The 25,797-nt window shown below is 49.8% G+C and overlaps 1 protein-coding gene across 4 annotated transcripts; it reads right to left on the bottom strand.

The window, feature by feature from the left end:
- Window positions 1-1,547: 1,547 nt before the first annotated feature.
- C2H1orf35 (chromosome 2 C1orf35 homolog) lies at window positions 1,548-16,674 on the bottom strand. Of its 4 annotated transcripts, none has more exons than XM_075062162.1 (10): window positions 16,646-16,674; window positions 16,009-16,167; window positions 14,782-14,959; window positions 13,168-13,318; window positions 12,531-12,576; window positions 12,015-12,097; window positions 9,862-9,934; window positions 8,450-8,529; window positions 7,611-7,751; window positions 1,548-2,900 (listed from the first exon to the last, which is right to left on the bottom strand). In XM_075062162.1, exons 3-10 carry the CDS (start codon window positions 14,873-14,875, stop codon window positions 2,591-2,593), a joined length of 978 nt encoding a protein of 325 aa, XP_074918263.1. In that variant the 5' UTR covers window positions 14,876-14,959; window positions 16,009-16,167; window positions 16,646-16,674; the 3' UTR covers window positions 1,548-2,590. The 4 variants fall into 4 exon arrangements, with proteins under 4 accessions (XP_074918263.1, XP_032659273.1, XP_032659251.1 ...); XM_032803382.2 differs by having other exon boundaries at window positions 16,338-16,660; XM_032803360.2 differs by having other exon boundaries at window positions 15,989-16,167; window positions 16,338-16,660.
- Window positions 16,675-25,797: the final 9,123 nt, after the last annotated feature.

The raw sequence follows: 25,797 nt of genomic DNA on the forward strand, positions 1-25,797 counted from the left end.
CTGCAGGAGAAAGCGTGGGATGAGCACTTCCACCACGAGCACAAGCTTCGAAGCCAGACCCTAGAGGATATGGACCAGGGGAGTGTGAATTCAGCACTGGAGCAAGACACCAATTGAGCAGATACAGCACTGGTGGCAGCACAGCACAGCTCCCCTTTCCCTCCACCGGGTGCTGCCCTGCCAGTGTACCTCAATCCCGACCCAGCTAGCAACAACAGTTCACTTTCCACGACCCACATGCCCTTTGGCCCTTGAGACTGCCAAGGAGGGCTAGTTTGGCCCAGTGTAAGGAGAGCTGAGGAGATGTGGACACCGGCCTACTAAGATCCAACAGGCCCCTGAACAGCCATGGGAGGACAACACTCATTTCATCTCCTCCCGGCTCTCCCCTCCTCCCGCCAGGCACTCCCAGCGATTCAGCAGCAGCTTAATAGTAATTAAATTGCAACAGAAAGAGCCCTTGAGTCTGCTCCTGAAACCACATTCACATTTAATTTGTAAGTTATTAGATATTTAACCCATGGGGCGGATGCCGCTAAGTTGGTGTGAGCTGGGCCATCCAGCGCACATCTCCACAAGAGGGCCAGCAGAGCTGGGTTCCCGCCTCTGCTACTGACTTGCTGGGTAACCTTGGGCAAGCTCCTATGGGCTACCAAGACAATCAAGGCAGCAGCTGCCCGGGCTGGTTACCGGGGGTGGGTTGGGTCCCATTAACCAGAGAACAGCTGTTGTGGAACCAGCTCCATGGAGCTACTCACAGCGGTGGCACTAGGGTGAGGCACATTGAAGCAGTCCAGCATGAAGCAGCTTTGTTGATTCCTCCCTTCCCAATTTCCCATTTATTTACCCCATTGACCCTCCTCTCCCATCCCATCCCATCCGTGGTCTTGCCAGCCGAGCCAGAATCCACTCCCCTCTTCTCAGCCAGCACACACGAGCCCATCCAGCAAAGGGAAAGGAACAGCTAGGTCACTGGCTTCCAGTGCTGGAGGAACCAGTTCCTCAGGAGGAGCAACCATCCAGAGGCCAGGAGGTTTTGGAAGCTAGATTTGCACCTAGCAGCTCCCAGGCCAATGCTGCCACACCAGTTCCATTCACAGGACTGTCCGCCCTTTAGTGGCAGAGTGTGCCAGAGCCCTTATTTGCACCCAGAGCACAGGAAGGTGCCACGCAGGTTCTCCCCACCCCTCTGACACAGCCAGCAGGGGTTTGTTGGTCTCCCTGCTGAGACTGACCCCTCCTGGAGAATGCCAACCTCGGCCCACTAACAGGCACATACAAAGTTATTGAGGGCCAGGGACATCACTCTACACCCAGGAGGTTAGTCTGCAGGCATGAGGGCCCCTGGGCTCAGCTCTGGAGAGCACAGGGCACAACTGCTGCTGGGGTAAACCGGCCTGGCTTCACAGAACTCAGTGGAGTTGTGCCAGTATACAACAGCAGAGACTTTAACCCCCCAGAACTACATAGCAGGTATTCTGCTCTCACTCCACACCCACGGATGGTGGGGCACGGTTAGTATGTTTGTCCAAATACAAGTTTAAGTCTCCAAAACGTCAAGTTCTTTTATTCTTGGGGGGGAAGTTTACAAAACTTCCTTTAAGTAAGTTTAAAAAAATTGGAGAAATTTAAAGGGAAAAAGTGTCAGGTTAAAAAAAAAAAAAAAATTTAAAAAACCCCTTCAGCACAACAGAAACACACAAGGATAGCAACACCTTTAAGACTATTAAAGCCGAAACTGTTCATCTCCAGCTGCCTGGTTTTCAGGGACACACTATTTACTTGCTATGTCATCCTCCGCTTGAAACGGACTAGATTCAATGTCCATTTTTGTTGGTCATCATGTTCCAGCTGCTTTAATCTTGCTGGTTCTCATGTGCTAGCACCACAGGGTTGCAGACATTCACCGCAGGCGAAAGTCAAAATCCAAACAGGATCTCTTTTCTATTACATTCTCTCCCCAAGATTTTCAGTAAAATTCTGATTCAATAGGAGATTCTGTAGTTGACGTTAGTTTTCTAAAATACCTAATTCTGGGCACACAAGTACTTGACAGTGACCTGATAAACATTCCCAAAGGCCTCCATTCTGCAAAAAGTTCTCTTCCTGGCATACAGTTATCTCCCTGCAGACACACAGGAGGAATCTGTGCACCTGACTTTAAACCTTTTGTGGGCATAAGACACAGCAGGGCAGGGCAAGCTCAGCAGAATCAAAGAAATAGGCCAGTGGAACAGCCTTGGCCAAGCTAAGGACTAGCCTCCGCTTAAAGGTTTTGCCAGTGTAGCTGCAATTATACTGGCATAAGAAAGTGTCTTTGCTGGTATAAATGTGTCTACACTAGGCACCTATGCTAGGGCACTGGTAGCAAAGATAATGGCATTAAAAAAAAACAAACCCACCAACCCTCTGGGCGAGATCCTCAGCTGGTGTGAACTGGAGCAGTTCAATGCACTCAATCCAGTGACTTCACAGCTGCACTGATTTGTACCAGCTGAGGATCTGGTCCTGTAACTTCAGTTTTTGGACAGCGTTCCTTTAAAATAAGGCCGTAGCAGTCCCTGTCTTCCCTGCAGCTCAGTCATCTGAGTCAGTGTCGTGGTGCCGGTTGGCGTGGCGGGCTGGGGGGGGACCGTTTGCTGTTTCCCTTGCCCCTGGAGGCTGAGTGCCGGCTATGGCGGTCCCTGCTGCCACTCCTGTCATTCCTGTGGGCTGGGAGCTGTCGGTGAGGGGGGTTCCCTCCCATGCCCTCACTGCTGGAGGAGTCCGTGTCGTGCCGCCGCCTGCTGGGCTGCTTCTGTGCCTCTGGGCCCGCTGATGAATGGCTGTCACGCCAGCCGCCTGCAAGCCGCCGGGAGGATGATGAATGGTCCCTGGGGGATGGGGCTTCCCTCCTCCTCCTGCAAGAGAGAAGATGGGTCAGAGCCTGCGGGTGCAAACCCAACGGCCCCTGAAAGGGGCAGTGAACAGACCCTCGAAGCAGGAATGGAGAGAGACAAGTGATCAGGGACCATTCCCTGTATGCTATAGCCTGGCTGAAAGGACAACGCAGGCAAAGCTGAGATACTGCTCTGCACAGGGGAACGCAGCCCAGGGAACAATCCTACCCTGTCTGCATCTTCCCCTTCCCTCGGGCACGATCCCGCCCTCAGCCTATTCTAGGATAACAAGAACAACATTTTTCCAAACCAGGGGCCAGGTTCTGCTAAACTGCTATGCCCAGTGTCAATACAGTTCACCCTGGATTTATGCCTCTGACAGAGATCAGAGTTTGGCCCTAGAAAAATGTATTTACGGTGGGTTATTCTCCTACAAAACCATTCATGCTTGCTTTTCTGTTAAACTCAGTTCATTTCAGCCCATGACCAGGCCTCCAGCCTGGAGTGACAGCAGTGCATTTGTAATCAACCATAGGTCACAAGGGCTGCTGGATGCATAGAGGACACCCAGGGAAATCTCCTTGATCTGCACAATGGTCACCAGCATGCCCTATGGTTTGCATACAAAGCATAGACCCCCTCAGCCAAGATTTAACAACTGCTGCTATGGAGAGGCCGCCTGTTCCCTGGACTGTGTGTCTTTTGCCGCAATATACTCCAGCATGTTTACTGCTATTACCGCGTGGGGCTAGCGTTAAGTCATCATCACTATGCTACACCGGCAGACCCAGTGAGGAAGGGTGTGCGGCACTGCCTCTGAATCTCCCCTGTGCTCCCTCACCCAGACGAGCATTGGCCTGCTAAACCCAGGGTTGTGAGTTCAATCCTTGAGGGGCCATTTAGGGATCTGAGGCAAAATCAGTACTTGGTCCTGCTAGTGAAGGCAGGAGGCTGGACTTGATGACCTTTCAGGGTCCCTTCCAGCTCTATGAGATAGGTAGATAGTTCCACTGGTTAAGGGACAATCTCCACCTGTCACACCCATCAATGGCACGGGTAAGGTGAGTTAAATGACAATCCTCCTCAGAGATCCCACTGAGCCAGTAGGAGGAGAGAGAGACTGCTGCAGGTCCCCTTTGACATGGCCAGTTACTCTGTGGTCTAGAGGGGAAGGAATAAACACAAAAAGAAGCCAGTGGTGTTGGTAGCTTTGTTTCTGGGATTCCATGAACATGTCCCTTAAATAGTGTGGCAGCTCTTGGCTCACAGCGCCCTCGTGTGTTAGGTATTTGCAAATGCAACAAAAAAAAGTGAAAGCACTAAAATGTAACCATCACCCAGCAGGTAAGCATGGGCCAAATGAGAAACACCCTTGGGACCCCCCAGTTCTGATCTCACACAGCTGTTACCCATGGGTAATGCCACAATCCTCAACTGAGTGACTCCTGAATTACACTGGTACAAGTGAGAGGAGAATCAGGCCCCTTGTTCATGCTAAGAACTATCTGCACTGACTCCCATATACAGTAACTCCTCGCTTAATGTTGTAGTTTTGTTCCTGAAAAATGCAACTTTAGGCAAAACAATGTTAAGCAAATCCAATTTCCCCCATAAGAATTAATGTAAATGGAGGGAGGGTTAGGTTCCAGGGAAAAAATTTTCACCAGACAAAAAAACTTACATATATATACTCAAACATATATACACTCAAACATATATACACATAGTATAGATTTTAAACAATTTAATACTGTGCACTGCATTGATGATTGTGAAGCTTGGCTGAGGTGGTGAAATCAGTGTGTGGGATATTTCCCAGGGAATGTCTTACTGATAAAATGATGAACTTAACAGCTGAGCACTCAAGGGTTAACACATTGTTGATGTAGCCTCACACTCTACAAGGCAGCATGAATGGAGGGAGGGGAGACAGCATGGCAGAGAGACACACCCTGTGTGTGAGAGAGAGGGACACGCATTGCCCCTTTAAGTAAGCTGACCCCACTTTAAGTACACAGCCTTTTTAAGTAGATCAGCAAGTTGAGACAGCAGCTGCTGCCAACAAGCTCCCTCCATCCTGAGCCCTGTCATGTCCCCCCACTCTGTGGAGACAGGGTAAGCAGGGTGCAGGAGCAGGGGGGAAGGGGACACCCTGACAGTAGCACCGATCTCCCCCCCACCCCCCCCCGCACAGCAAGCAGGAAGCTCCAAGGCAGAGGGCAGGAGCAGCACAGGGCAGTGGAGGGAGGGACAGTTGAACTGCTGGCAATTGGTAGCCTGCTGGGAGGCTGTTGCACAGGGATCTCAGGGGAACGGGGAGCTGATGGGGGGCTGTCGGTCCACCCTGGTTCCAAGCCCCCACCAGCTAGCTGCAACGGGCTGCTCTTCCTGCAAGCCGTGGACAGCGCAGGCGGCTTCCAAACAACGTTATAAGGAAGCATTGCACAACTTTAAATGAGCATGTTCCCTAATTGATCAGCAATGTAACAACATTAAGTGAGGAGTTACCATACTATATACATGGATTGTGGTAGTGGCTAGGGCAGTGGTTCTCCAACTTTTGTACTGGTGACCCCTTTCCCACAGCAAGTCTCTCAGCGCGATTCCCTCCTTGTAAATTAAAAATAACTTTTAAAAAATATTTAACACTATTATAAATGCTTGGAGATTAAGCAGATTTTGGGATGGAGGCTGATAGCTCGTGAACCCCTCCCCCCAGGTAATAGCCTCACGACCCCTAGTTTGAGAAGGCTGAGGACTAGGACCCTCTAGCCCAGGCAAAGACCCCACTGTGCAAGGGGCTGTACAAATGCAGAACAAGATGACAGTCCCTGCCCCCAAAAGATCTTACAAACTATTCTGTAAGATATTAATATTGAAACAGAAAATGTTCTAACCATGGCTTCTCTCCTGCCATATGGGATAAAGGTTTCAGTGTGTAGAGAAATACTTCAAAAAAAATTAAGAGGAGGAACTTTTTTTAAATGAGCTAATAGCTAAATACTAGCTTGACCCCCCCAGTAAGTTACAGTCAGACCAAAGTCTCTGTCTATCCCTGATCCGACATCCTGTAGCCGTGGTTCTCAGTTCAGCACTGGAGATATGCAGGCTGGTTTGCAATACAGAACTAAAGCAAGAATCCATTCTAACACCATTGATTCAAACCCGAGAAGCGTTCCGCCATGGACTCTGGCGTCTCAGATGTGGCACGCTAGGTCAAGTGGTTCAAGGAGCAGTGGGCTATAGACTGCATGGAGAGAGAAGTCATTTAGCTCTTAATGGACGGAAGATTTGTCCTGGTGCTTGGTTGGGGGCATAGCTAATACAGAAGTTAATCAAAAGCTGCTGCAGGGAGGGTGGGGCAGAGGATGACGCACTGAGATTGGCAAGAGGCCCAGAAAATACCTACCTGCCGCAACAGAAGAGTGCTCAGCAGGTTACTCCATTGAATGTTTGCATTTCAATCCCCACTGGAGGGGGGAGCCTGGCTCAGGACGGGTCAATGCACGCCACCGATTCCCCCCGGAGGAGCTAACAGAGAGACTCCCGGGTGGTGCCATGCAGCCACAGCTCTCCTCAACTTGCTATCGGTGACGGGGTATGGGGGGGGGGGGGCGCTGTAGGCTTCCCCAGCTGGGTCAGACAAGCTACAGATTCCACAAGCATCCCCCCGCCCCCCAATCAACACCTGGAGTAGCTGCTGTAAGTGGGCTCAGGGCATTGTACAGGTGTGGCAAAAATCAAGGTACTGCCTCACCTAGTGCTGCTAATGCCAGAGAGTCTTCACATGAGGTATCCTACCCAGGGGAGCGAATCCAGCTACTGTGCATTGAGCCTCACCTTTAGTCAGTCACAGCTAATGCAAACCCCTCCACCCCACGACACACACTCGGAACTCCCTTGGCTGGAGAAAGCAGAGAGCACAATGCAGCAGATACACTTGCCGCACAAAGGCTGCGGCAGGGAGAGACTTTACAGACTGCTTGTTCTCCCCACGCCTTAGGCTATGTCTACACTACACATCTTTAAGTGCTCCTACATGACAAGAGCTCTCCCGCCGACAAAAAAAATCCACCCCCAACGGGAGGCAGCAGGAGAGCTCTCCCGCCGACAAAGCGCTGTTCACACCAGTGCTTTTTGCCGGTAAAACTTTGGTTTTTTGGGGAGAGGGTGGTTTTTTTATATCCATGAACTAAAAACGTTTTACTGAGGAAAGTACAGGGTGGACAAAGCCTTAGTTTGTGAGCTCCAGGGTCAGGAAGTAGCTCAGTACAGGAGTAACTGAGTGAAATTCTCCAGCTACACAGAAGGTCAGAAAGTTGGTCTTGGCGTTACAGCATTGGAGTCGGATGACATGGTTTCAATTCCCAGTACTAATGGCAACTTCCTCTGATCTGGAGCTCTGTGCCTCAGTTTTGCCATCTGTAAAATGGGGCTATTACACCTAACACTTCATGGGGCTACAATATCTCACACACCCATAGGTTATACAGGAGGTCAGATGAGAAGATCTAATGGTCCCTTCTGGCCTTAGAGTCTCTGACTGCCCTTGTGTTTGTACAGTGTCTAGCACAATGGGGTTCTGATCCCTGACTGGGATGATTTAGTTGGGGACTGGTCCTGCTTTGAGCAGGGATTGGACTAGATGACCTCCTGAAGTCTCTTCCAACCCTCATCTTCTATGATTTTAGACACTGCCATGAGAGAGAATGATAGCAGGAGCTCTGGTACCTTTCCGCATGATCTGGAGAGGGGGAGGAGGTGGTGGTAGCTGCTTCTTTCTTGTGATGTTTCTCCTTTTCCTTCTCTTTCTTGTGTTTTCTCTTCTTTTTCTTCTTCTTCTCCTTTTTGGATTTCTTGCTGCTCTCGGGCCTGCACGGTTAAAGAAACAGGGAGACGTGCAAACGGCACCGGCACACTTCTTTTAAAGCACAGCTGCATTTGCTGTCCAGAGGCAAGTTGCCAGGTTTCAGCCCAGTGCCTGCCCTCAACGGCTCACTGCTGTGGATCACTCAATGAATGTTTTGCAAGACTGGATTAAGCCCTGAGTTGCTCACAAGCTGCTGCAACTATCTAATAATCTAGCTGTGTGATTGGTTGCTTCCCTCACATGGTGTTTCTTCCATGCAATGGGTTAGCTCAGTGATTCTCAACCCCAGGCTGCTTGCGGCCCAATCAGCACACAGTTGTGGCCCATGTGACATCCTCTGGGGCATACTGGTACCATATATATTGTGCAGATGCGGCCCACATAACACATAGAGAGCTGCATGTGTGGCCCACAATGGTAAATATGTTGAGAAACACTGGGTTAGCCTAATCTTTATTAAACCACTTCTGCGTGGAAGGAAGTTAGTTCGGGATTAAATGAATCCCAGCTGTTAGCTCCCAGTTTGCAGACATCCACACGCAAAAGGCTTTGCTGGCAGAGAGCTCTGGGAAATCAAAGCGGGTGCAGATGCAGCCAGAGGGGAACTTGGTTTATAGAGACCCCGAGCTGTTGGTGAACAGCGTCTCACGGTAGCCCACAACAGCTCCAACTGCGTAAAGCATAAGTTGGTTGTTCTTACCATGCCTCTTCTGCTTTCTCTTCCCTGCCCAGTTTTCTCTTCGCACCCGAGGCTTCCGGACTGTTTGCCACTCTCTGATGCTAGATTTCCAAAAGACAAAATGATTTACGAGACTGTCAGGCTGAGGGTGCCCATAGTTAATAACACAGAGCAAGTCTTACTGTTCAGAGCTATTACTGAGCAATACCAAGATTAAATGAGGTGGCAACGTAGCTGGGGTGTGGGGGCCCAAGGCTGGCGGAGTGGAGCTCCTTCATTCTCATTCTGATGCCGAGTCCCTGCTACGTGGCGCTGTCCACTGGACAAAGGTTACACCCTGAGAGTTAGGTCACAGCCCCCCAGGTGGTGAAAGCCACAACAGTGTTGGGGCGACAGCTGGCGCTGACTGGCAGCGCCTCCCTGTGGGAGGGCAAAGTGGCACCATCTTAGACCCTTGCTCTAGAAATCCTCTCTCTGGGCCCCACCACGCCCTCAAGCTTCTCCCAGCCATGACCTCAGCCTCTCTTGGCATTTCCACTCCCCCCATCTCTTACCCTCCAGTTCTCATGCCTATCTACCCATGGGGCAGTTAGAGTTACCATCCCAACTCGGCCGCTAGAGCAATCTCCCAATCCCAGCCAACCCTCAATGCTCACACTAAGGGATTTGACATTTTAGCTCCTGCTTCTCAGCTCCCACTCTGGTATGTGCCATAGAGCTGGGCTGACACCACGCCAAACTCTCCTGAAGGTTGGGGGATGTGTTTGTATCGAGAGATTTGCCCTGTTACAAAGATAGGTGCTGGCTGTAAACGTCAGAGTTAGCCTGAAATGCTCCCAGAGTTCAAGGAGGTCGCAGGTCCAGGGAGCCCATTCAGATTTATTTCTGTTATCCAGGTAATGAAATTATTACTCCCCTGCACAAAATCCTGTTCCCATGACATCGCTTACAAAAATTCCAGATCCATTTGAACAGATGGAGAAAGGATGGTGTCTAATAAAAGCCCTGGCCAGGGGCTGAGGAGAGTTGAGTTCAATTCCTGCTCTGCCACAGACTTCTTGTGAGAGCTTGGGCAACTCACTTAGTCTCTGTTCCTCAGTTCCCCCATCTGTACAATAGGGCCAGTACTTCTGTACCTCACCTGGGTGCTGTCAGGATAAAACCCAGTAGTGATCATGATGCACTCAGATTTAGTGAGGCGGGCCACGTCAGCACCTACAGACATGCGAGTAGGATCAGCCCCTTAAAAAAAAAAGAAGCACCCCAATGCAGCCCTCACAATGTGGAATATGAAACTAACCCCAGAAAGTTACACTCTTGAGTTTCACTTGGATGGTTAAAGTTAGTGTAGATGCAGCAGGGATCAAGCCTCTCCTATGCTCTGCAAAGCACCTAGCACGCAGAACAACTAGCACAGGGGTGGAAAGACTTACAGTAAAAACAGAAAGCCCCAGTTTGGCAGCCTCTTTGTCTTCTTTGGAGAGCATCATTCTGCCAGCACCGCCACTGGGGGGAAAATATAAAGTAAAGATACACACACACACACACACACACGCATACTGCATGATTTTCTCTAGTCACTGTGAGGGCTGAGACAATGATGGTTTTGGAGCAGTGTCTGCTGGTTATAACAGGGGACTGGCAGTCAAGAAACCCTGAGATCTGTTCCTGCTCTGCTACTGAGTGGCTGCGCAATCTTGGGAGAGTCATTTAACTTCTGTGCTGCCTCAGTTTCCTCTTGAGGCATGAGGATTCATCTGTGTTTGGAACGGCCTTGAAAACTCTCCGATGAACGTGCTAGACCGGGGCACAGTATTACTGTTATTCCACAATGGCCCTGGACAGGAATCATCGATCTGATCAGGTTCCCTCTGCTTCTTTTCAGAATCCCCTTGCATTAAGCACTGCCTGCTAGTACACATTCTGTGCTGACCCAGAGCCAAGGTGTTTGTTCCAATCCTTCCTATTAATCCACGTTCAACCTCTACAGAGACCACCACCCACCCAAAAGGTGGACACATTTCTGTAGGGACTGGACAGATTCCAGGCTAAACAGGGGTTTGAACTTCAGTATATTATATAAATGTAACAGGCTAGTAAAAATACTCCTCCCATCCGCTCAAGGGTCCAACCCCACTGCCCACAAGGAAGCTGCTAAATGGTTGACTTTGGCTAATACGTTATGGTTAGATGACTTCCTATTTGGAAGATCAATCCTAGTGGCCTATAGGGTGGTTCATGGCCTGCTCTTGTGGTTGTGTAATGCGGTCTTCTGTACAATGGCAGTGTGGTCTGGCGGAACAACTACAGGGCCGGGGGGAAGGGTGTCTGAAAACACCCTGTTCTAACCCCAGGTCGTCACTGACTCCCTTTCCCTGGTGGGAGAGAGGAGAACAAGGAAGCAGCAGGGAGAGACATGGGGGAAAACTGCCAAGGATGTGGAGGGAGGAGCACTGCAGAACATAAGAACGGCCATTCTGGGTCAGACCAATGGTCCATCTAGCTCAGCATCCTGTCTTCTAAGAGGGACTGGTGCCAGATGCTGCGGAGGGAGTTAACAGAACAGGTTAATTATTGAGCGATCCATCCCCTGTTGTCCACTTCTGGCAGTCAGAGTTTAGGGGCACCCAGAGCATGGGGTTTTGTGCCTAACCAACTTGGCCAATAGCCATTGATGGACCGATCCTCCATGAACTTACTTAATTCTGGTGAAGCCATTTGTACTTTTGACCTTCACAACATCCTCTGGCAATGAGTGCCACAGGTTGACACTGCATTGCGTGAAGCAGTACTGCCTTATGTTTGTTTTAAACCTGCTGCCTAGTAATTTCATTGGGTGATCCCCTGGTTGTGTGATGTGGAGAAAATGAACAAGGAAGTGTTATTTACCCTGTCACATCAGTCATGATTTCATAGACCTCTTTCATATCTCTTCCACACTGAACAATACTACTCTTTTAAATCTCTCCTCCTATAGGATCTGTCCTACACCCCTAACTATTTCTGTTGCTTTCGCTGTACTATTTTCAATTCTAATATTATATCTTGGAGATGGGGCGACCAGAACGGCACACAGTATTCAAGGTGTGGGCATACCAGGGATTTATATAGTGGCATAATGATATTTTCTGTCTTATTAATCCCTTTTCTAATGGTTCCTAACAGTTAGCTTTTTTGACTACTGCTGTGCATTGAGCAGATGCAGAGAACTATCCACAAAGGCTCCAAGATCTCTTTCTTGAGCGGTAACAGCTAATTTAGACCCCATCATGTTTATGTATAGTTGGAATTATAATTTTCCTCATGTGCATTACTTTGCACTTATACACACTGAATTTCATCTGCCATTTTGTTGCCCAGTCACCCAGTTCTGGGAGAGCCCTTTAACTCTTTGCACTATACTTTGGACTGAACCACCTGGAGTAATTTTGTATCATCTGCAAATTTTGCCACCTCGCTGTTCATATCCCCGTTTCCACATCATTTGTGGTTTTGGGGTCACCAGATCTCCTGCTTTAGCCACCAGAGGGTCTAAAGAGCAGGGAAAAGCACTGGAGCTCTTATGCTAGTGGAAAAAGCCCCATACCTGGAACTCCCCAGCCCCAAGACACGGTCTGTATCCTTCTCATCACGCTCTGCTCCATCACGCTTACAGACCTCCGCGAGATCCTAGGAAGGAACAGGTTAGAAGGAGCAGTAAGTCCATGGAGCTGACCAGTTAACCACATCCGTGCATTAGAAGAACTGGAGGCGCTGAATTCTTCAACACTGTATTGTCCATAGTCAGGAGCACCCCTTCCATAGTCAGGGGGGGACACGGAAGCACGATGGTAATCAGAGTGATGTGATTTTTTTTTTTTTTTAAAAGAACTGATACTTCACGACCCAGCAGGGCTGGGAACATTTTAGAAGCAGCAGTAGAAATTCTGTATGGACCAAGTGAATCCAGGCTCCGAAATAAGAAAGCATTAAATGTCAATAGGGTTATGAGCCAAACCCAGATAACTTAGCAGGGCCACAGGCCCTCTCCCTGCCAAGCATCGCTTCCCTGAATCTCTCTCACAAAGGCCTCACATATCTCACACTCGGACGCCTACCTTACCTCTTTGCTCAGCCCCGTGGGCTGTTTCTTCACATTCTTGTAGCCCCTGGAAAAAATAAAATCCAGACAAGTTACAAAAGCAAGCGATGGCTGAATCTCCCATTCGGGGAGAGGGGCTGGGAGAAAGGGAGCGAGATGCCAACATTGCTTCTCCATCAGTTAAATTGTTTGAAGATCACCAGGTCACTAGACGCAGAGTTGCTATTACCACAAGTCTGCAGGGGGGCTCGAGCTCAGCCAGGAAGTTGGGATGTTTACCCAGTCTAACTGGTTTGGAGCTCACAAATGCATTTTTATGTGGTTCTCGGACACCCCGGTGATGGGAACCCTAGAAATATCAGACAGAGCAGGTTGCCTACAATCCCACAACACTTGATGAATTATTTGCATTGTGACAGGCCCCAGAGGTCCTAACCAAGATCACAGCCCCATCGCACCAGGTGCTGTACAAACACACACAGTAAGAGATCAAAGAATTTATTAGCTAGGTAGCCACAACAGAGAAATGGTGGGAGAGGAAGCAGAGGTGACTTGCCCAGCTGTGACTACAGATTTCAGGTGCTTTTTAAGCTGTGGTTCTCAATATGGCATAGGCCTTGGAGAGGTCACCGGTTAGACCCATTCACCACAGACTTACAGAGCCGCCATCATGGCCTCCTGCTCAGCCAGCCGGATTGCAGCCAGCTCGGCTTCTCGGGAGATCTGCACATCTCCTTGCTTCCCCTTTGCGTACCAGGTGAGGTCTTTGCCCTTCTGCCACCTGCCCACTGGAGCCATCAGGGAGTTGCCTGCCATTAGAACAAGAGAAGCCTTCAAGAGACCTAAAGTGTTTGGCCAGTACAAAATGTCACTTCTAAAACAATATAACTGGGCTAATAATAGATCATGCAGGGCACAGCATTGGTTTGTCAGGACACCCAGGTCTTCCACTGACCTGCAGCATGACTGTGGACAAGGTATTTCACTGTCCATGCCTCAGTGTCCCATCTGTAAAATGGGACTACTGATCCTGAACTCCTTTGTAAAGTGCTTTAAGTTCTACAGGTGAAAAGTGCAATGTAATAGCTAAGCGTTATTCTTGACAAGGTCCATGATCTGACGAAGTGGGTATTCACCCACAAAAGTTTATGCTCCAATATGTCTGTTAGTCTATAAGGTGCCACAGGACTCTCTGCTGCTTTTACAGATCCAGACTAACACGGCTACTCCTCTGATACTGAAGGTCCATGCCGTGATTCAAAGGCTCTTGTATAGGTCTAGGTGCTGATCATTTATTCTGAGGGGAAAAAGACAGCATTTGGGCCAATTTGTCCCAGCCATTCAGCTTCCACTAACAGCTAACAATAACCTCTTACATTTCTATAGCACTTTTCACCCTCAGGGATCCAAAAGGGCTTTGTAACGCTATATGCATCGCTGCACTGAAATGTGGCCATCTCTGGGGTGGAGGACAGCAGCCAAACATAACACAACACTATGTACAACTGGAGGAGGGAGGCTGGCCAGACTCCAGGGCAAACCACAAAGCCTACAGGAGTGCCATTTAATGAAAATACTGGGCACAAAGGACCTCAGGTTTTTATATCACTAAAACTCCCAAAGTGCTTTAGCAGCAATGCTGACTGTACGAACAGGGTTCACTTTGCTCAGTAGTGAAATTCAGCCACCTCTTGGTTGCTTGCTAAGGGAAGTAGTAAATTCTCCATCAAGTAGTCTCTTTAAATGGAGACTGGCCATCTTTTTTAGAAACGAGCTGTTTTAATTCCACCCCAAACAACTGAGTTTCCCACTGGAATCACTTGGTGAGGAGGCCAGAACAGATGATCAGAATGGTCCCTTCTGACCTTAAAAATCTATGAAACACAGTAGTGTTTAAGACCACCACGACACAGCTTTTAGGACATGAAGCAAAGAGCAACACCATCTCTACGTGAATAAGATTAACACCAATATTCCTGTGTGTCCAGTTCCTAGTTACCACATGGACAGGACACAAAATAATTGTCACAACTGGTCCCCCCGCGTCAGCAGCGAGACCAGATCCTCCTGTTAGCTCCAGAAATAGTGCTCTCAGGTCGGGATTGGTGCTCACAGGGGGGTGGCAGCAGGGAAGGGGAAGGCATGGTGCCCATGCCGTGTGTGTCCAGTAGGTATACAAAGGACATCAGCCTCCAGCACTGCCTGCCAGGTGCTTTTCGCAAGAGCTGAATTCACACAAGACACTTCATGAAATGACAAGATCATTTCTTACCCAGGTAATTTTCCCTCTGTTTATCCGTCTTCACATCCTCCCAGTTGAACTGGTCCTGTCCCCCTCTCACTCCTCCCCTGGAGGAACCGAACATGGTGCGGAAAGAAACAGCCAGCGGCGCTGGAAGTGAAATCGATCACCACGAGGTGCTCAGATCTTTGCCCCAAATGGTCCAGATCTAGAAAACAGAGGACAATCCCAAAGGTTATAGACCACATCTTACAGCCAACCAGCTTCTGCCAGACCCACATCATGCCCGGGTGGAGGATCTGCAAACCATGACCAGACAGTGGCAAAGGCTTGATTTTCTTAGGAGGGACACTGACTGCTAGAATCTGCACTAATTTCTGCAGCTAGCACAGGATGCTGTGAATGGCAGCTTCCCGTGTTAGCCGTCCCCACAATACCTCTGTGGGGATTCACCCCACAGACAGAGCCAGTGGCATTTCATCTAGAGGTGCCTGCTCTTGTCTGGCTGGGGTTCTACAGGGGATAAAATGAGAGTGCATCCTTTGGGCACTCCCTTTTTGGTGCTGGGAGGGAGAGGCTAAGGCTGTTTTCTGCCAGCCTGACCTTCCCACTGGTGAGCCTTCCTCCGCCCCTGGGTTACACTAGCGGAGAGTGGTGGAAAGCTGAGCTGAATCCATCCCATTGTCCATGCAAAGTGCTAGGTGGCACCATCCAAGCCCTACAGAAGAGCAAGAACAGGTGGCCTGGGACAGACTCCTTCAACCATCCATATCCTGTGCAGACTATCCCAAGGTATGTGGGGCAAAAGAGGACACAGGTCACAACTAGCAGAACACAGGAGTCGCATGCCAGAGCAGACCCTCAGCATCCTGACACAGGCAGTGCAGTGAATCAGAGGAAGGCAAAACACGCCCATAGTGCCCCCCGGCAGATTTTTCATAGCTGTATATGAGGAGGAAAAGCTTTTCCTGACCCCTGTGGCAATCAGATGTGCCCTGAAACATGACATTTGATCTACCCCATATCTTAGCATATATAACTATTGGTATTTTTATACTGTGCCACAAACACAGACACATAGATACACAACTTTGCAGACTCCTGGAAACACAAGTTCCTCCCAGCAGAGACCTGACAGGAGACAGAAACAACACAACCTGCTTTCCCCACAGTAACAAAGAACAAAACTGTGTCTTTCTTTGCATCTCTGCTTTAGGCCCAAACACTGCAAGCTCACACTCTTAGCCAGGCTGGTACCTGCAGGACGAGGAGGTGGGGGTGGTCTTAGAGCTGTTTATTTTTGCAGCGCATGTCCTCAGCACAGCAATCAGCCATAACAGCTACCGACAGATGTTATAACCGCTCCTGGAAATTGCCCGGCCTCTTTTTATATTCGGCTACAGCGTGCAGATATTCCTGCAGAGACAGCAAACCAAATTCTTTCTCTGGGGCCTTTCTAACGGAGCCCTAAGGCTGGTGCTTTCCCTCTGCAGGTATCAGCCTTCCTTTTACCAGGAATTTAAACCCAAACGCACATGGCTTTAAGGCCGGATTCAACCCCATCCACCAAGCCAATGCCTAATTACCAGCTGTTGCGTGCAGCATCCAAAGGCAAGCAGGCTCAATGCCCACGTCATGCTCCGGCGGTCCTGCTGGGCCCCCTCGCTCCAGTTCAGCTGCAGGCTCCCGTACCCCTGTCCCTGCAGCTGGGCCCTGCCTTGCAATACCTTAAGGCACCGCAAGCAAAGGGAACCTTCAGGTTCCTTCCCCTCAGGTGGGGACTGAGCAGCTCCCAGCCCGCGGCAAGGCTGCAGAGTGCGGATCAGCGCCGCGCGGGACCCTCCCCTGCCAGCCCCCGGGGCAGCAGTTTGCAAGAAGCAAGACGAGCACCTACCCCAGCTGCTTCTTGCAGCAGCAGCCCCATGCCTAGGGAGCTACCACTGCGATGGGCAGGCGGGGGGAGAGCACAAGCTGTACCAAGTGGCTGCTGCGGCAGGGGTGCACATGCAGCAACTTGGTGCCGTCGGGTTTAGAAGTGAGGCAACCGCGCCTCCTCCGCGCGGCTTTGGTTGACGTCACAGGCACGGAGGGCGCGCGAGCCTGGAAAGGCTGTGCGCACGCGCGTAAATGATTTCCTGCCAGTGGATATTCAGGGGGCTGCTGGCATGAGTAAAGCTGTGGGTGGGTGGGTGGCTGTATATTAACTCCCCTGCATTTGCCAGCTATTAACACAAAGTCGTAACAACTTAGTATTGTTATTGTAAAGCACTGAGAAAATGCAAAACACACCCTATTAATTTATTATGCAAGCCCCTCATAAAATAAACCAGATTAATAGGAAAGCCCCTATAAAATATGAATATATAAGACCCTATACAAATAAACCAGATGCATATAGAAGGCCCTATGAAACATATGTTAATATATAAGACCCTATAAAATAAATTGGATGCATACCAAGGGCCCTATGAAATATATATGAATATAAGACCCTATAAAATAAGATAGATGTATATGCATGGCCCTATGTAATATAAGATATGAGACCCTATAAAATAAACAAGGTGCATATGAATGGCCAATGAAATATATAATCTTTGGGACCCTATAAAATAAATCAGAAAGGTACATACAAAATTAATTCAGTTCTGAAAATTTTAGATTTATGGGGTTTTTTTAGAAAATATGTCAGAGTATGATGAGAACAACTCTGGGTTCCAAAAGGGGGAGAACCTCTCCCCAGTTCTAAATCCCCCAGAAGGCCAGGCCAGTCAAAATAATTGAGCTTATATTGACAAAGTGAGGAAGCTTTCAGTTGGTCAGAAGGCCTTTCCCAAATGGAGAAGTGTGATTTGTTTGAACTAACCAGTCCTTCTCAAGCACACTTAGTTGAGATGACTTGTTTCTATAAGACTGGGGAGTAAGACCAGAGGAGGTGCCAACTCCGTGGGTGCTGTGGGGCTGGAGCATCCAAGGAAAAAAACTAGTGGGGGCTCAGCACCCACCAGCAGCTCCCCTCATCAGCTCCTTCCTCTCTCCACAGCGTCTCATGCCGGCTGGCGGGCCCCAGCGATCAGACCTTCCTCCTCCCTCTCAGCACCTCCCACCCACTGCAATCAGCTGTTCAGCAGGGTTCAGCAGGCGCTAGGGGGAGGAGTGAGGGCGGGGTGTGCTCGGGGAGTGAGTGGAATGGAGCAAGGCTGGGGTGGAACAAAGGTGGGAAACGGTGGTGTGGGGGATTGGAGTGGGGACAGGGTCTGGGGTAAAGTGGGGGTTGAGCACCCCCCGGCAACTCTCCTCGCTGCCAACATGGAATGCTGGTGCAGATACCGCTGCATCTGGCCAAAGAGCGCCGAAGAGCCAGCTCACGTTCCTGCCAGTCTATGGGCAGAACACACAATGCCCTTTAGCGGCAGAAGCAGGGAGTACTGCTGGGGCAGGTCAGGGAGTGCCTCTTATTAGAGATCACTTCTGGGGTGGTGTGATGGGGTCAGGGCCGGCTCCAGGCACCAGCATTTCAAGCAGGTGCTTGGGGCGGCAATCTGCAAGGGGCGGCAGGCCGTGTATTTCTGCTGCCCCAAGCAGCGCACCGAATTGCCGCCATGGATGGTGGGGGTAGTCCATGTGCCGTTAGAGTGGCACGCACGTTTCCGCAGCGGCGACAATTCGGTGGCAGCTTCTATGTTCAGCTGCCCGCGCGGCAATTTGGTGGCTTCTGTCTTCCAGCTGAAGACTGCTTCCCCGCTGCTTGGGGTGGCAAAAACAGTAGAGCCGGTCCTGGATGGGGGGCCCACCCCACACAGGACTGGAAGGGCTTAAAACAGCCAGGCAGGGCAGTTAACTCCACAGGCTGCACCTGGAAGAGGAGCTAGCGAGAAGGGAACTAATTGGACGCAGATTCAGATGGGGAGTCTGTATAAAGGCAGGTAGCTGGCAACAGACAAAAGGTGCAGGGAAGTACCTCCAGTCATTCCCTAAGTGGAGGGAGTTGGGAGGCTGGCAAACCCAGAGAGGGGAGAAAGCTAGCGAAGGTAGGAGAACGCTCAGGGGAATAGCAGCAAGGAATAGGAGTGTAGACCTTGGCTGCTGAGCAGAGGGCCCCTGAGCTGGCATTTGGAGTAGACGGTAGGCCTGGGTTCCCCGACCAGCCAGGGGGAACTTGGCACAGTTGGCGCAGTAAATGGAAGCCTGCCATTTCCTATGGAGGGACTTTCTTACCCTGCAAAGGGGGAATATGTATTGTGACCTGGCTGGAGGGATGAGTCCTGAAGAGGAGCCTGCGGTTCCTGGAATAAGAGGGGTCTGCAGGGTGAGAGGATGGGAGAGAAGCTGACACTGGAGGGCACAACGCTTGTCCAGAGCTAATCCCCAGGATGGCCAGGAGGAGGGGCCATCTATGGTGAATGACAGGCAGTGTTGACTAGGTGTGGAAGTAACTTCACCCAGCATTGCTCAGCCTCATGTACCATGCCTGAAAGTGACAGGGTGGGAGAGGAGTTAAAGGGGAGGGGAAAATAGGATACTCCCCCCCCCCCACGCAAACTCATTTAAAAAGCACTCATGAAAGTTACAAGTGTAACCCTTCTGCCCCTCTGAGTTGGCAGCAACAAGGGCCAGGTTCAGTATCCAGGGGTTTCGTTTCAATAACACAATGCCAAATCAGCTCGAGCCCCCACCCAGAGACCTGGGAAAATCTTACACACACCCCTGGGCGCCTCAAAGAGGCAATTCTTCCCCTCTCGCAAGCACAGAGTCTTGGTGTAGAGAAAAGGTTTAATACATGAGATAAACAACAAGCATTAAATTGGGAAAACACCTTAACTAGAGTTCATAGACCAAACCATGAGCAAAGACCCACCCCAGGAAATTGGGCCATGTCTTTTCCGGCTGGGCTCTTGAGCTCAAGCAACCTCAAATCACCCACATTCCCAAAAGTCCACAATCCAAAAGTCTCTGTTCTGGGTCAGTGCAAAGCCCCAAAGTCGAGAGTTCATCTGCAGACGTCCCCGCCACAGCTGGGTAGAAGGGGGCACTTAACGGTGGTCCCTGGGTCCCTACTGCCTGCTCTCCGTGGGTTTCTGCTCGCGTTCTCCACAAACTGTTCCACTTTAAACCAGCCACTCCGCCCTCTGCTCCTCCAGCCATCCTCCACAAACGCTCCGCCCGCTCCACCACTGCTCTTGCCTACGCTGTCCGTGAGCTGCTCGCTGTCCCCGCAACTACTGCTCAGTCCCGCGGCCACTCCAGCCGTCCCCACAAACTGCTCCACGCCACTCTGCAGCCTGCTTATTCATAGTATAGCTTTAGGCTCTCACACAGTTAGCACAGTCTCAGTGCTCTCAGCTCAGTAAAATTCCAGCCTCTAGTGATCTCAGCTCAGAGCAGGGGAGCCCAGTCGCTATGCACATTAGTTCAGACTCAGGTAACTGTACCTAGATCTTAAGGAATTAAAAATCAACTCTGACATTCCACGTGGAGAGAGAGTAGGTGGAACTGTGCTATCTGGCTCCACAGGGAGACTGCACCCCCAGACACGATACTTATTCCCCACCTCTCTTAATTCAGTGGGTTTGTGAACCCATGTCCTGTGTCTACGCAAGTACCACCCAACTGAGGTTGAGTCATTTCTGTCACAAAGCAGTCTCACAGCTCCCCATTCACACAATCATGGTGACAAACTTTTTTTTCCTCCTGCCCCAATAACAAAGAAATTGGGGATTCCAGAGCTGTTAAAATCACCATCCCAAGCTGCTGTGGGCTTATGCTAAATTGAGGGTGGATGCCAATGCAAATATTTCCACACTTTTTGAGATTCTTGACATTCTTTCCACACTCCCTACAATTCACCACCAGATGTCAGGATACAGCTCATCCTGACTCTGCTGACACAAGGAAGCCAAAGGGTTAAATGGCAAAGCTACCAAGCTCATCTCTTGGCTGATCTTAAAATAGCCCATTAAGCTCACAGTTTAAAGCCTATTTTCATTAAATGCCATCCCAAAGGAATTCAAAGTCTGTTTCTTGTCAGAGATGATTAGATCTACAGCCTTAACCTTGTGCAGCGATGGCCCCCATGGATCCACCCCTGCACACACCGTGGGCATCGTATTATTTATCCTTTATTCAGCACCACAATTTTACAGATATTAATCAAACCCTGCCCAAGGGACATTACAGTGATAGCACCCAGTGCTACAAACACACACCTTTCACTTTCCTCAGCCTCATTGAAATCAATGGGAAGACTACTCACATGACTCAAGTTAAAGTCTTTGCTTGATCAGCATCTCAGTTGAACATGTGGAGTAGCACCTGACTAATGTCTACACTACAAATTTAGGTCAAATTTATAGAAGTTGGTTTTTTAGAAATTGTTTTTATACAGTCAATTGTGTGTGTCCCCACACAAAATGCTCTAAGTGCATTAAGTCGGCAGACTGCACCCACAGTAGCAAGGCTAGCATCAACTTCCAGAGCGTTGTACTGTGGCTAGCTATCCCACAGTTCCTGCAGTCTCCACTGCGCATTGGGATTCTGGGTTGAGATCCCAATGCCTTATGGGGCAAAAACAGTGTCACAGGTGGTTCTGGGTGCATGTCATCAGGCCCCACTTTCCCTCCCTCCCTCCATGAAAGCAATGGCAGACAATGGTTTTGCACCTTTTTTCCCTGGGCTACCTGAGCAGACACCATACCACGTGGTAAGCATGGAGCCCGCTCAGCTCACTGTCACCATACGTCTCCTGGGTGCTGGCAGACGTGGGATTGCATTGCTATACAGCAGCAGCTCATTGCCTTTTGGCAGCAGACAGTGCATTTTGATTGGTAGCCATTGTTGTCATATTCCTGGGTGCTCTTTTAGCTGATCTCAGTGAGATCAGTCAGGGGTGCCTGAGCAGACACGGGAGTGACTCAGCCAGGTCATTCCCATCTTCTGCCGAGCACATAGGAGATGACGATGGCTAGCAGTCCTACTGCACCGCCTTCTGGCGAGCAGCCAGGAGATGATGATGGCTAGCAATCGTAATGCAACTTCTTCCGCCGAGCATCCGGGAGATGAGGATGGCTAGCAGTCGCAGTCGTACTGCACCGTCTGCTGCCAGCCTGAGATGTAAAAGACAGATGGATCAAAACAAGAAATTGACCTGAGTTGTTTTGTGAAATCAACGGCCTGCTAAACCCAAGGTTTTGAGTTCAATCCTTGAAGGGGCCATTCTGTGTGACAGTTGTTTGCGTTAAAGAAAAATTAAAAAGGTACAGTGCCAAAAGGAAAATCCCTGCAAGCTACATGGAAACATTTTAAAGACACCAGAATAGAGGCTCAACTTAAATGTATACCACAAATTAAAAAACAGAGTACCAAAAAAGTGCCACCGTGGCTAAACAGAGTAAAAGAAGCAATGAGAGACAAAAAGGCATCCTTTAAAAAGTGAAAGTTAAATCCTAGTGAGGAAAATAGAAAGGTGCATAAACTCTGGCAAATGAAGTGTAAAAATATAATTAGGGAGGCCAAAAAAGAATTTGAACAGTTAGCCAAAGACTCAAAAAGTAATAGCAAAAAGGTTTTAAGTACATCAGAAGCAGGAAGCCGCTAAACAACCAATGGAGCCACTGGACAAAGGAGCACTCAAGGACAATAAGGCCATTGCAGAGAAACTAAATGAATTATTTCCATTGGTCTTTACGGCAGGACCTAAGTTGCCTGTAAGCTGCGTGGCCACACAGCAGCCTTCTTAGCACTGCGCAGGCACTCAGGAAACCTGCCTGGGGACCTGCCCCTCTCCCAGCCCCAACCTAGCCCTGGCTCCCAAATTGCCACAGCTGGGATGCCCTTACCTTGGCCTGAACCTAGCCCCAGCTAGGGTGGCCCGGCCCCAACCCTGACCTGGCCGCAGCTGCCCAGCTCAGCCCCGACCCAGCCGTGGTGCCCCGGCCAGGCCCGAACATGGGAGGGGTCAGGGGAGGGTCCCTAGGTCCCCGCCAGTGGCTGAATAGAGTACCTGTGCTCAGATAGGCTAGAGCCATCCAATGCCAGGTGGCACTTGGCAGGGCTTAGCCCTTCTGTGGGGCTGCTCCCATGTAGCCAAGTGCCATGGGCTCAGTGGCACAGGATTGGGCTCTTTCCGACGGGGGGAGGGGAGGGGATGCTGTGGCAGTCTGTCTGTCCTGTGCACTGTGCTACAGACTAGGGCAATCAGCTCCTATCTCCCTGGCTCCCTGCCCTGCTGGGGAAGGATGGGTCTCTGCTGGCCTTTCCTTTGCCCTGGGACCCCTTGGTGAACTGGTGGAGAGCAGAGGCAGCAGGAGACTGTGGGTTTGGAGCTGGGCCTGCCTGGCTGCCAGGACCAGCCATCCCACTTTACAGGTCGCCTGGCCCGAGAGCCCAGCTCAACCTGAATCGGGGCCTGCCAATGACAACTCCGAATTGCCAGCCAAGGAGGGTACCGTGCACCTGGGCTCTAGAGGAAGTGCAGCAGGTCACTGGTGATGGGGGGGACATGCTCAGTGAGCCGAGATGGTCAGCTCCTTGAGGAGAACCAGAGCACAGATCCCAGCAGGAAGGGGCCCTGGCCTGTCGCTGCTGGTCGCTGGCTCACATGCGCAAACCGACACCAGCTGAGGCACCAGTCCAGACCAGCTGCGAAGCCCCTCTCCCATCCTGAACCAAGCCGCGGCCCAGACCTGCCAGGGAAGGGTACCTATTCTGCGGCCCCAGCCCCGGAGGTGCCATGGTGGGGAGAGATACTCTCCCTGTCCCAAGCGCAGGTTCTGCTGCAGGTTTTGTTCAATATCTTCATTAATGATCTGGAGGATGACGTGGATTTCACTCTCAGCAAGTTTGCAGATGACACTAAACTGGGAGGAATGGTAGGTACGCTGGAGGGTAGGAAAAGGATACAGAGGGACCTAGACAAATTAGAGGATTGGGCCAAAAAGAAACCTGATGAGGTTCAACAAGGACAAGTGCAGAGTCCTGGACTTAGGACGGAAGAATCCTATGCACTGTTACAGACTAGGGACCAAGTGGCTAGGCAGCAGTTCTGTAGAAAAGGACCTAGGGGTTACAGTGGATGAGAAGCTGAAGATGAGTCAACAGTGTGCCCTGGTTGCCAAGAAGGTTAATGGCCTTTTGGGCTGTATAAGTAGGGGCATTGCGAGCAGATCGAGGGACATGATCATTCCCCTCTATTCGACATTGGCGAGGTCTCATCTGGAGTACTGTGTCCAGTTTTGGGCCCCACACTACAAGACAGCTGCGGAAAAATTGGAGACTCCAGCGGAGGGCAACAAAAATGATTAGGGGGCTAGAATACATGACTTAGGAGGAAAAGATGAGGGAACTGGGATTGTTTAATCTGCAGAAGAGAAGAATGAAGGGGGATTTGATAGCTGCTTTCAACTACCTGAAAGGGGGTTCTGAAGAGGATGGATCGAGCCTGTTCTCAGTGATACGAAATGACAGAACAAGGAGTAATGGTCTCAAGTTGCAGTGGGGAAGGTTTAGGTTAGATATTAGGAAAAAACTTTTTCACTAGGAAGGCGGTGAAGCACTGGAATGGGTTACCTAGGGAGGTGGTCGAATCTCCTTCCTTAGAGGTTTTTAAGGTCAGACTTGACAAAGCCCTGGCTTGGATGATTTAGTTGGGAATTGGTCCTGCTTTGAGCAGGGGGTTGGACTAGAGACCTCCTCAGGTCCCTTCCAATCCTGATATTCTGTGATCACCAGCCCCACCCCATCGCCTGCACCCCCAGTCAGAGCCCTCACACCAACCCTCTGCCCCAGCCCTGAGCCCCTTCCCACACTCTGAACCCCCTCAGCCCCACCCCTATGAATTTTAAGTTCACCAATATGGAGGTGATGTGTCACATATCACCTCCATATCAGTGCACATAAAATTCATTCCACACACGCGTGGTAAAATTTACAGGGAACGCTGTGAGGGAAATTCCCAAACCTGAGCCATTCTTTTTAGGTGACTAATCTGAGGAACTGTTCCAGATTGAGGTATCATTAGAGGAGGTTTTGAAACAAGTTGATAAACTAATAAGTCACCAGGACCAGATGGTATTCACTCAAGAGTTCTGAATGAACTCAAATGTGAAATTGCAGAACTACTAACTGTAGTTCATAACCTATCATTTAAATCAGCTTCTGTACCAAATGACTGGAGGATAGCAAATGTGATGCCAATTTTTAAAAAGGGCTCCAGAGGTGATCCCAGCAAGCCTGACTTCAGTACCGGGCAAACTGGTTGAAATGACAGTAAAGAACAAAATTGTCAGACTCAGAGGAACATAATTTGTTGGGAAAAAGTCATAATGGTTGTTGTAAAGGGAAATCACACCTCACCAATCTACTAGAATTCTCTGATGGGAGTCAAGCAGCATGTAGACAAGGGGGATCCAGTGGATATAGTGTACTTAGATTTTCAGAGAGCCTTTCACAAGGTCCCTCACCAGAAAGGCTCTTAAGTGAGATGTCATGGGATAACAGGGAGGATCCTCTCATGGACTGGTAACTGGTTAAAAGATAGGAAACAAAGGGTAGGAATAAATGGCCAGTTTTCACAATGGAGAGGTAAATACTGGTGTCCCCTAGGGGTCTGTACTGGGAATATTCAACATTCATAAGTGATCTGGAAAAAGGAGTAAATAGTAAGGTGGCAAAATTTGCAGATGATACAAAAATACTCAAGATAGTTAAGTCCCAGGCAGACTGCAAAGAGCTACAAAAGGATCTCTCAAAACTGGGTGATTAAGCAAGAAAACAGCAAATGAAATTCAATGTTGATAAATGCAAAGCCTCTATTTGCCAGGGGCTCAGAGTGGGTGATGGTGAATGGAACACTTGATGATGACTTGTTCTGTTCATTCCCTCTGGGGCACCTGGCATTGGTCACTATTGGAAGACAGGACATTGGGCTAGATAGACCTTTGGTCTGACCGAGTATGGCTGTTAATATGTTCATACAAACATAAGACTGGAAGAGACTTCAAGAGGTCACCTAGTCCAGTCCCCTGCACTCATGACAGGACTAAGTATTAT

The sequence above is a fragment of the Chelonoidis abingdonii genome, chromosome 2 (genome assembly GCF_003597395.2).
Source record: "Chelonoidis abingdonii isolate Lonesome George chromosome 2, CheloAbing_2.0, whole genome shotgun sequence".
Classification (NCBI taxonomy): domain Eukaryota; kingdom Metazoa; phylum Chordata; order Testudines; family Testudinidae; genus Chelonoidis; species Chelonoidis abingdonii.